Source organism: Rhopilema esculentum, unplaced genomic scaffold (genome assembly GCF_057945365.1).
Source record: "Rhopilema esculentum isolate cy_ngs unplaced genomic scaffold, ASM5794536v1 HiC_scaffold_23, whole genome shotgun sequence".
Lineage (NCBI taxonomy): Eukaryota > Metazoa > Cnidaria > Scyphozoa > Rhizostomeae > Rhizostomatidae > Rhopilema > Rhopilema esculentum.
The window spans coordinates 215,105-227,685 of NW_028300834.1; the positions used below are offsets into that span (position 1 = coordinate 215,105).

General features: G+C 37.8%; 1 protein-coding gene across 2 annotated transcripts in view; it reads right to left on the minus strand.

Annotated features, from left to right (window-relative positions):
- The window catches only part of LOC148957496 (uncharacterized), a 30,103-nt gene extending 17,671 nt beyond the window's left edge, over positions 1-12,432 (minus strand). The window contains exons 1-2 of one of the 2 annotated variants that reach the window (XM_089115268.1): positions 9,348-12,432; positions 1,352-9,212 (exon numbers count right to left, since the gene is read on the minus strand). In XM_089115268.1, the coding sequence (XP_088971394.1) occupies positions 1,352-1,622 (271 nt within the window). In that variant the 5' untranslated portion in view covers positions 1,623-9,212; positions 9,348-12,432. Of the gene's footprint in view, positions 1-1,351 lie in introns of both variants that reach the window. The other variant, XM_089115267.1, reaches the window with a different exon arrangement.
- Between the last annotated feature and the right edge of the window lie 149 nt (positions 12,433-12,581).

Genomic DNA, 12,581 nt, shown 5'->3' on the forward strand with positions numbered 1-12,581 from the left:
TGCTTGACAAAGCTTTTTGAGAACTCCACGATGATCGATCAAGGAGATTTCATCGCTGAAAATAACTCTAAAAAAGTCACTGCTTTTGCAAGAAATGAATGAATCCGAAAATCGCATTGTGGTGCCCAGGAAGGAATTCGATAAATGGAAGATAGCTAAGCATCTACCACCCATTCCGAAAATCCTTGGAGCGCAATGTGACAAGAACTTACAATAATGCAACTAAGCAACAGTATTGGTTGTATCTGAGCAAAATTGAAGCTCTTTAAATTGCTTCAAAAAATATGTCTAGATTGTACCCAACATATCCCCTGGTGCCTGAATTCCCGCTATGTTTTTAGCCCTATTCCCGATCATCAATTCCTGATTCCAGGTGTTATCGATTCCAAATCCCGCTCACAAATATTTGTCCATTCCCGATTATCGACCCAGAAAATGATGATTCCAGCCACCCTGCAAAATATATTGGTTGCCCTCTATACTGGTTAACCATGCTTTCGGCAAGCGTACTATGTCATGCCAATTCTCTTGGAGAGAAGTTGTTTTTCTTTGTAAGTTTGAGCAACGCAAAAAACGAGCTAAGATACGAGATAGACCTTGAAGATGATACATTAAAACGATACATTAGGGTAAACACAAGAAGTATTTGGGCAAATAATTTTTTGTTAGGCTATTTTATCAATGTTTCAACGTCAACCCCTTATAATGTTTTCCAAAGGAGCCTTGGTACTGCGAATTTCAATAGCACGGAAGACAGAAACATATCATATCATACTGAGGTACTTTTTGTCTGAAACTCTTTATTGTATTAACGTTTGCAGACATCATCCGAAGCTTAAGTATTGGACGAAAAGAACTTCAGTATGATATATGTTTCCGCTCTTCCGTGCTATTTTCATACAAAGATTCCCTAACCGAATCTAGACAGACTGACAATGGTCAAGTTCGTAAACACGATTCGTTTGCACCTTAAAACGGTAAGTAATTTATACCTATTCAAGTGTTGTAATCTTGTAGCTTTAAAATGCGACTAGAACGATATAATTTAGATCCTCTACTAAAGCTGCGAGAGTCTTTCTTTATGGATTACCTAATTAACAGTACACTAACCCTCGACTAGTAAAATCTCATCACAAAATCTCATCAGAATTACGAACGATTATACTTCCTATTACTCGTCGTTTTTACAGCCGTATAGCTTACCACAAAGGTAATAAATTAAGGCTCAGTGACATTATCGTTAAATGTTCCGCATAGAAGTTTCAGAATCAATCTGATAACAAATGATATGCGCTGCATTTATATATCGATAAGGAAAAGGCCCACCGAAAGGCAAAGAAAAATATCTTACCAGGCAACAAGCCAACGACGTTCTTAGTTGCAGGATCGATGTAAATATACGGAGGATGCTCGATGAACTGGACATCAACGGTTGTGTTGCAAATACAGTCGAAATTGTACACATCTTCGCAACCCCTATATCCTCTCAACAAATGAATTTCATCAGCTAACTCAAAACGCAATTTGCAGATCGACGGAGTACAGTTCAAAGACGCTCCAACGGAACAATATACGGTCAGCAATTGTAGCAAAAGTCCCAGAGCAATCTGTTCTGTGTTCATTGCGTCTCATTGAATAATTTCATGTATCCGTCAACTCACGAGCTCAACATCAAATTTTGGTGTTACTTTATTCGATTATGAAAAGTAAATAGCTCGGCTCTTCACCACCTGCATGCAAGTTATATGATGGAGGATTGATAAGCAAGCGGATATATGGAGTCTTTTTCACCAAAAATAGCAGAACATTGTGTATTAGACAAAGCTAAACTGCTGACTGCAATCAATGGCTATTTCAAGGCATAGTTACTGGTGCGTAGCTTTCTGATTGAAGAAATCCGATATTCAACTGCTTAAGCATTGGACCAGTATCAATGAATCAACACGACATAGCAGGTTGCAACATTGATTATTGTGCTGCTTTGTTTTAACAACAACTAAACAGCCAGTTTAACGGCTATTTTGTCAAGGTCTATAGTAAATAGAACCTAATAGGATCTACGCATGCCTGAAATGATAGGTAGATATTACAAAGAGAAAGAAGTTAATATTTCGAAATGCAAAGGGTACAGAGGTGTACCAACAGCAATACTGGGATGAGGTAGCGTTGTAAACCTTTTTGGTGAATATTAATGCTCTTTTCCGTGTTTGATTGCTGATTATAATGATTGTATCAACTCTAGAAACTGCAGTCTTCAAGCGCCCACCCACTCTCTTAAGCAATGTCAAAAAATTTAAGCCTCGTACACTTATCACAAATATGATAAAAAGTTATCATTGATAAAATGAAAGGGACAGATATGAAGGGTATCTACGGGCAATAGGTTTTAAGAAAAGTGATGGAACGATTGAAGGCACCAGAAAACTACTCGATAAGCACAAAACTTGGACACTTAGAAGCTACCTTCGAACGTTACAAAAAAGAAAGTAAAGGTTTAATCCGTTTTTAAAAAGAATCATGTCATTGACAACAAAATTTCGTAACTAATTAGGAGTTAAATAAAGATTAAACAATTCATAAACGTTTCTATATAAAGAGATCCCTTTAAAACAGAATGCTTATTATCAAAATGTTTATAATGAACTCAAATATTTGGATAAAAAAAAGGCTGTCTTACTCATAATAATCTCGAGAAAAAAATTTCTTACTGCCTGACCATTATCTTTGCAGTGCTTGACCATTAAAATTGGGCAAAATTTCTTCCGGAGGAAGGTCAAGGCGTTCTTTGAACTCTGAAAATAATAGCGTGAGAACATGCCTAGCTCAAGACGAAAAAACAATTTTTTAATTCAAAAATATCTTTATCAGCTAGTATATCTTGCTACTGAAAATGTCAAGCAAAACAATTAAAAATAATAATACTAATACTTTTCATACAGGATTGCTCTATCAGCTATATTTTAAGCTATTATCCAGTGGTCTTGAAATCAAGTTGGATAGTATTTAGCTGCAAAAAGGTCAATGCTGAAATGAAAATGCTCAAGACTCAAATTATCCAAAAAATAAGCACATCGAGCCAAATTATCTGCTTGTGAAAAAAGAGTGGATTGTTATAACATGGAGTCGCTGTGTTATCACATAAACGATGTTTGCTCATTCATCGCCATTTTTCATATTCACACATAATTCAGAACTCTAATAAAGGTAAGGGCGTGATTTGGCACCCTTGTTTTCGAAAACGCTTTTAAAAAGAGTATCTTCGGGTGTTGACTAAAATTTTTACGCCAATGGTGTGTCATTAAAACGACAGTGAGCTACGTGGCATAGTACTTTTGTTCGCCATAGCCCTTAAGATATTGCGGCTATTTCAAAATGTACGTCTATCTAAATTACGAAATTCGGCAGAAAGCTTTTTCAATCATCTCATCTAACGCCCCGGCCAAACGACTCAACAAAGTCGAGTCAACAAAGTTGAGTAACATGTTTACTGAAAAGTTGAGTCGCTTGGCCACCCCATACTCAACAACGCTGAACAACACTGAACATAACTCAACATTGTTTAGCGAAATGTTGAATGAAAAGTTGAGTCGTTTTGCAAGAGCTTAATACCCTTAATATCATAAATATGAAATATTGGATTCGTTTGGGACGTTATTAAAGTCAAAATTTTCCGTGAAATTCAACAAAAGAAACCGACCTTCTGATCTCACCATTAATGGATTTTTTGGAGTCAAAGTTTGAAAAACAATATCTCAAGCAATAAGTTCTTAGAATGATTGGATGATATGCCGATGTTTTTTTCTTTAGAGATATCGCACTGGGACAGGTGTGGATCAATTCAAAAGATGGACTGTTGAATATCTTTAAGTGGCCCTCATTTCAGTGGCGCTAGTATTGAACAAGATGTCACAGTAAAATCGAGATTCATAGCAGATCAAAAAATTGCATTTATTGGAAAAAACACATCGTTTGTTTCAGCAAAATATCTTGATATTTTATGGATGCAGTAATCTACCGATTTTTCAAACGATTTCAGCAACTGGGCCAATGATGGCATTAGAACTTGCCTTTGTTTAAGACAGCATTTTCTGAACACTTGAGCTAGTGTTATGCAATGTAATCTTTTGGAAACTTGTCTCGCAATGGTACTTAAAGAGGCTTCCAAAGATTTGCTACACGAAACAACGAATTTGCAACTTACAGCAATTGAGACCATGCAGAAACATAGTCAAACCTAACATTGCAACCAAGTTGCACAATCGATGTTATACAGAGAAATGGCCACAGAAACACCAGCCTGAAGTACAATTAGATCATTGCCTGAAGTAGAACGGTGTTGAAAGAGCGAAAAACTGCGACACAGAAATTGCATGTTGCATATAAATTGCATGTTACACGTTCCAATCGGGACAATGTCATTGGGAGACAAGTTGCAAAAAAATTTGCACAGTGTAACACTAGCTTTATCAGCATCAACGGCTCTAAAAGGGACCTATTAAAGGGGGTCTAGAGCCGCGAAACCGTGCAAAAATCAACTAATATCCGCAATCTGCGGACATTAGTTATTCCAATACGCGCCAAGACGCAACCGCAGTAGCAAAACGTGCCGTTGCACAAAAAGTGAAATGGAATGCTTGTAAGAAAAAGGGAAACATTGCAAGAAGTAACTTTATGACAAGTTCTTCTGATCCCTCTCTGTTTCACGTTGCGCTGGACCGATGTGAAAACGCATCAACATCCTAAAAGCCGTAAACCGTTGCCAATTTACACTGAAAGACGCAAGATGCATCTTGTGCTGAAGCCGTAATCCCCAGAAACCTATTGCCAAATCCGTAGGCCACGCGTAGGAATACGGTCGAGGCCGTGAATGATATGGTTTGATATAATATGTTATGATATATGATTGATATGATGCTCGTTTTGATAACATTCGGCTTAGAAATAACTCTTTCACAAGATTTACTGGTAAGGCGATTGTCAAATTATAAATCGGATACCGGTTCATACACGCTCCTGAATGAAAGTTCTATGGGACCCTATCAACTCGTGATGGGCATGCATTGCACACGGCGTTTTCATTGCAAATCACATTTTCTTCATTGTCAGAACTTGCGTCACAGCAGAAAAACGTTGAAGTTGTTGCTAACATGCAGCGTGTTCGGCAGGTTTTTTCCCCTCAAAACGGCTTGTTAGTCGTTCTTCATCTAACAGCTGTAACTACATCTCTTGCTCTTCGTCAGGCGCCAGTTCTACAGGTGTAACTCCTTCCAGTCTCTTCTTGAATAAATGTTTCGATGGAAATCTTTGCTGGTCATCTTCTGACGCAATGACTGATCTTGCATTCGCAACAAGCTTATCCTTAACACTTAACTATATACTAATCCATGGATCAATTTAATAGTCAACCACCAATCCTTAATCATTTGCAGGCAATACACTTTCCTTGTTCGATTTTTCTCTTTAGGCCGCAAGGCTATACGTCACTAGACGGACCCACCGAGTGAGAGCACCGGAATAATTTCATTGGGAAGAAACAATTTTGAGATGGCAAACATCTACCTATACCATCTTCTGTCTTAAATGTCTTCCCCGACCCGATTTCTCAAATGGTCTGAGACAAGTGTCACAGATAGGTGCACAATAAGATACATTATGATATCAACACTTCTGGTAGCCTGTAGCTTTGCGAAAATGACGTCGAAAATTTGCTTCAGAAAAACGTCAACCAAGGCTATCTCCAATGTGTGACTGTTGGCCTAATCGATCGATTAATTTTCTATAGCGCCATTAGAAGCTCGGTGACAGGGGTGGAATAGCGTTGCTGGGAGTTCGTTCGTGCAAGGCTTTTATAGTTTGAAATTATATTAATTATCAGAAGGGCGAGCTGCTATGCTTTAGGAAAGGTCTAAAAAGTCAGCACGTATTTGCTTTATTAAAATGTTTGTTATGCAGTAGATTGTATCAAATATTCGATAAAGTTATCTTATTATGCCTACTATCTTTCTTGTGGATATTTGCATTTTGCTACATAGATTAACAAATTCTTTTTTGCAAATTTTACACATAGGATGAACTTTCAAGATGCGTGTTTTCTACATACTAAGATCATTTTAAGGTTGGATGATATTAAAAAGAAAACGCTGGTCCTTCTAACCTATCCTTTCCAAAATCACGTATACCTCTTTTTGCTTAACCGACTTGTTTTCCAACCCTGTTGTACTATCACATCCTAGACCATGTGTCAAACTCATGGCCCGCGAGATCATTTTATATCACTGTGTTCAATAAATGTTTGAATCTTGTTTTGCCCCCGACCTAAAGTATGTTTTGGATTTTGGCCCATTTTCAATCAAGTTTGACAACCCGGACCTACTGTCTTTTCTAATTTACCTGGAATGTTGCCTAACTTTTCTGTCACAATTTGTCAAATTAGCTTAGCTGAACGATTAGGTCATTATCGTCACCCAAAAGATTCTACGTCAAAGGAACATCCCGTATTCAAAATTACTTTCGGAGAATCTGTTGAATAACCTGTATTTTAAATCTACAATGAATGGATTTAAATTATTTACAAACGGTCCGACCAACTCCTTGGCCTTCCTTGGTAAACCATAACTAAAACAGATATATAATCTTTTACGTTTTTTATTAAGTTTTAAGCCTTGATTGAAGTTTTATTAACCCTTAACACGAAGTCATTTGTCGTCATGTTCAAAACAAACAGAGGTCTTTCCAAAACATTGATACGAGACGAAGCCAAAATAGTACTTGTATGTTTCCATGGTGATGTGGCCTTACAAAGCGGTTTAGAGAAGCTTTTTTGCTAGGCCTTTAGGCCTATTTACTGTTTTGTAATGCAATTGCTGCAATCTTCTTATTCTTATTCAGCTGCTATTTTATAGGGATTGTCGTTGACAGGCCACACCTTCCGTTAGATAAGCACCTGTTATCAAGAAAAGGTGACCATCATTTTTATGGGTGAACAGCATTTTGGCGGTACACTTCAAAATGGCTTTGAAAAAAGCAAACGTTTTATAACATATTGGCTGAAGCTTTTTCGTCTGATACTCCTCAGAGAATAAAACTTCAGAATAAAGGTCTGAAAAAATATAAAAATATAAGAGTCAGAAAAACGCAATCATAAGACCGGTACCAATCAGTGTCGCGTGCCTAGAGAAAAATTACCACTGCAGTCCAAGGGAGAAAACTCCTTCTGTCTACGCAATGGCGATCTTGTGCTTGCGTTTTTCTGACTGGCCTATTTCGATTCACAACTGGGTGTATAATTTTTCATCGTGTTCTTCTAAGGAGTGTCAGACGAAAAAGCTTTTAGCCAACATGTTACAAAATATTTGCTTTTTTCAAAGCCATTTTTATAGGTATTAGTTGACCATGCTCGTTCAGCCTACAATGTGCTTTATCAAAAAATAACCAAAACAAATTTGAGCAAAGCCAATTAAGAGAGTAAAAGTGAAGCTTTTGAAAAAATTGCAGGAACTTTGATTTAAACATTAATTCACTGGTTGTTAGGAAAGTCAAGTGGATCCATGGATTTGCTAATACGGTGTATCTAAAGCTTCTTACTAATATCATGATCCACGATCTATTTGAGTTTGGCAAAGGATATCCCCAATGCTCACATGTTGGCTTGATTTTGTGATTCCATAAGCTATTTGTACAATACCATGGTAACAGCTTTGTTCGCCTTGTCTAACAAATCTGATTTCAAATCTTTAATCTGATTTTGGATTTTATCACCTCTTAGTAAGATAATAGAGAAGACTAGAATCACAACAATTTACTTGACTGATACATATCGTTGTGCATTCCATCGTGTTGAGAGACCGGGTAAGATAAGTAGAAGGAACGAGGGCTGTGGTGAGATGGCGTCAAGAAACAGGTTCAGTCTAACTGATGTGGAAATATTTATGTAAATAACAGAAAAGCCACGGTGGCAAACTGTTTGAGGGACTCAAGTAGAATACTTGCAGCGAAAAGTCGATAAAATGTCGAACAAGAAACACCGCAAGATGCTGAGAACAAACGACAACCAATACAAGTAAATAATAGATAGCTAATACTGCCCACGGTAAACGGGGCTTTTTAGTAAAGTATGTAACGGACTAGCAAAGAGCAAAATAAGGAAAACGTTTATAGCGGGAAGATTTCTAAGGAGACCAGAGATATTTCATATGAGAACAAGCTACAGAACATGGGATGTTACGCAAATTCGACGAGTTAGCTGATGGTTTTGCCGAACGAGATCATGAGAAATATTCAAATCATGGAAGATAGATTGACGAAAAGCAGGTTTCACATAAACCATAGAACTGAATCTTAGATTACTTTAAGTCATAACTTCTTTTCATGGCTAGAGATATACAAGACCAAGGACGGTACCATAGCGAGATTGAGAGGTGCAAGAAGACTTTCCTGCAAACCAAGATGACATCCGCATAAAATACTTCCATGCCTGCTAGTCCCACTGCTGACACTAATCTATGCCACTCAGATTTGTCGAGAGCCACCTCTGGCCCTAGGGCTATAAACAACACGGGACATTGGGCAGAAGTTGTGGTGTATGGGCAAGGTTGATGAAACAATAAATCAAAAACCAAAAAATAAACTTGGCAAACCAACAAGTCTTAAAAAAGTTAACGAATGAGCGTCCAACAAGCGGCCTGTTTAAAATTGTATGGCATCAGCAAAACTTTTTGCGGACCCTTTTTGAGACCCGGGCCCTGTAAATTTACCCCGGCAACCCTTTTTTTAAATCTGAGGCAACCATTGGAAAAAGCATCCGAAGAGATGGAAAAATCTTTCAAACACCAACCCTGTGACGTTTATATTTTAAGAGATATGAACCGCTAAACTTTCGATGATGACGTCACAAAATATCTAACTTTGCCCAATTCCTAATGCGTAAAACAAAATTGTTTGTTAAAAATTGATACACATACTTCAAAGCGCAAATTCACTAACAGAATCAACTGTTGTCTCATCAAAAGAATCAAGCCAGGCCAAGGCACTATCTTGGTTAGACACTGATGTATAGGATTCAAGTTCTTCTCTATTTTTATCATATTCGCTCTTATCGGCTCGGTTGCTGCAAGAAATTTCTGCTACTCTCCGATGTATTCGCTTTCTTTTGCGAGCTGAGCTATGTACAACACCATCTACGTCATCGGAATCCTCATTGTCAGCTTGGTAATCTATGATATTATATAAATGTTAAAAAAATCAAAAACAAAACGTTAATACATCAAACGAAGTAAACATATTTTCAATAATTTTCAAAAACAAGTAAATATAATACGTAATTGCTAAATTTGGCAAATATTCCTTACCATGAATTCTCTTTTTAGACACCTTTGCGGATAAACACGGAGGAAGTTGCGTGCATGTGAACCATAATGGAGTTAGTCCTTCATCAGTTTTAACCCAGCCATTGCCATGAGCATCTGGAACATTAATATTTCTGTTTATACACTGCCTCTATATACATTTTTGTAGATTCGCTCTTTTCAAATGCTCAAAACTGCAGCTCGGATCAGGATTATGAACTTTATTTCTCTTTCAACTCTTCGTAAATTCTAACTCTTGTCTGCACCATGTCTTCATTGTCTTTTCCGGGGTATACAACAGATAGCACCACCTAGTTCATTAGTAAATACTATGGAAGTCCCTAGCTCTTGCAAAAGATCTTCCTTCTTGGCCTTAAGCATATTCTTGAAGGGCTTTATCTTTCCAATACCAAAAGGATAAGAGGTTGTGTCGCATCTCGTCATGGAATGAAAGGCAGGTAATAGATCGTATGCATATGTAACGATCTGTGCTGATTCGCATCTGCCAGGTGATTGTTGGTTTTACGAGGGCAAATGCAAAAACTAGCAATACAAGTATGTCCGTGTCAGTGGCATAAGCAATGACATTGTTATTTGATACTGAAGCAAGGTAGACAACTCGTGTCAGCTTCGTGGTGATTTGAATCAGGCAATTTCTCACATAAGTTTGGCGATCTTCTCCACGTAGCCTCTCGATTGTTGATAATGAGAGAACATTTCAGCGGTATGCTGTTATTATTGCTCCTATAGTAGTTGACCAAAAATGTGATTAACTCGGTTCTGTTTTCAGAGGAAGTGATGAAGCCTGCTAATCGCTGGGTTTAGGTATTGCTTGTGACGAACTGGATATAACAATCCGCTTGTTACCTGGCTTCTTCTAATTTGTCTCACTTGCTTGATCATTCCATGCCCATAGGTGTCCATGGCAATTATAATTTGTTGTGGATGTGCCGATATTGGAAGTGTGCAAAACTTTAATAACTCATCCGCATTCTCTTTACAGGTTGATTTCGGTGGAACAGATCTTACAACCGCCATCCCATCAAAAATCCAGTCACCTTTTTTGTTCGGAGTTTCTTCAGTGCAGTCTACTTCTTCTATGATGTAATTTCTGAAAGTAGCTTTGGAACCCTAACGATAGTCCCCATCAGGTGCCGCTGATGTCAAGAAGTGACTGTGTGCTTCTTCTGACGAGGCTGATTTTCCAACCAAAAGTCCAAAAACCTGCGTCTCCTCTCTCAACACATTGACAACCTTTGGCTCCTTTTTTGTCTTTCTAGACCTGTCTTAATTTTTGGATTTGAGTTGCCATAACATGGCTTGTTTTAATAAATGTGTCAGGAGCGTGAACAATAAGCCCTGGCAAAACGACTAAACACTTCACTAAACACTTCACTAAACACTTCACTCAACTTTTGTTTAGTTAAAAGTTTGGTGAAAAGTTTAGTCGTTTTGCCACCCAGTTTAGTGTTATTTAGTCGTGTTGAGTGTTGTTGAGCAAAATTTGATCCTGGTCAAAAATGTTTAGCGTTGTTTAGTGTTGTTTAGCAAATGTTTAGTCGTTTTGCCACCAATTAAACATTTGTTGTTACCGCGCAGGCGCTCTAGCTGTGAAAATCCAAAGGTTTTCGTCTGTTTTCGTTGGTTTTCCTGTCTCTACGTGACCGAAAAAGCCTTTATGAGACATCTGCATATCTCGTTGTACGCTACTGTGTCTTCTTCAACAGTCAACTTTGTTGTCAATGTGCTAAAAAGTCCCCGTCGCTTCATCCGATTCTTGTTTTTATCTACTGCTTGTGCATGCAACAAAATAAACCAAAAGCCAATTCCTATGCAAGATCCCCTACAACCCAACAGCGTCGTAGCTAGCTCTCTGTTCAAAAAATTTGAGTGAAGTTTAGTGAAAGGTTTAGTCACGTTTTGCCACCCTCGCTAAACTTCGCTCAACTTCACTAAACAAAAGTTGAGTGAAATGTTTAGGGTAATGTTTAGTCGTATTGCCAGGGCTTTAGTGCTGAACCCACCTTGAATCGGGCCTTCTCTCATTTTGACTTCACGAATGATTGTAGTTTCAACTATCAAATCACCATGATTTGTTGAAAATTTCTGACCCCTCAAGAGCGAAGATGATAAAGATAAAGAAGAACTTGAATCCTATACACCCGTGTCTGACCAAGATAGTGCCTTGACCTGGCTTGATTCTTTTGATGAGACAACAGTTGATTCTGTTAGTGAATTTGAGCTTTGAAGTATGTGTATCAATTTATAACAAAAAAATTTGTTTCACGAATTAGGAATTGGGCAAAGTTAGATATTTTGTGACGTCATTATCGAAAGTTTTACTGTCCAAATCTCTTGAAATATAAATGTTACAGGGTTGGTGTTTGATAGATTTTTTTCATTTCTTCAAATGTTTTTTTCAATGGTTGCCTAAGATTTTAAAAAAATCACTTTAAATTTTTTTTTACCGTAAAATAAAATTTTGTCTTGTCACGTGACCGGAAATAAAATTTGAAACGGTACTTGGCAGATTTGAATTCTCTGGCATACTGGCATCATGAAACAGTTTAGAGAGCCTTGACAACATCTGCGGTTAGTTAGTTACGGTTATTTTCCTGTCTATGGATACTGCATCTTTTCCATAATCGTGACAACCCGGCCTTTAACTTTTTCAGTTCATATAACTTCAATTTGAATGTTCAATGAGGTCAACCCTATGATTCTGAGTTTCCACGAGCTCTCCAAGATAGCTGCAAGACCTTGAATTGCACCGAGAACCACATTTATCACACCATTCGGAATACCTCCCACCACCGACCACACCCTATTTCTGATAACCATTCTCCATCATTACTTACCAGTACTCTCCTTAATACTTTACACTTATCCATCCAACCTGGGTACCAGAGCCTGAGCGGGATCAAGAGAGTAGAAGTTGGAGAGGTAAATTGAGATAAATAATGGGAAAGAAAGGCGGGGATTTTTAGGGACTCCATACCATCTATCCATCCCTCTAACCGAGACTTTGCCCCTTCCATCTTAAAAACCATCATACTTAAAATGACCTATGCTATACAAAAATGGACTTTCAATAACTGTAACAAGTCATACTAAAATGCTTCGATCATAACAATCCTTCATGCACCTGATGATAACCTTTCATAGTTGATCCTTCACAAAATATCTCACCCCAGACATTCAGCAAGCACATTAGAATTGGTACATAACACAAGAACA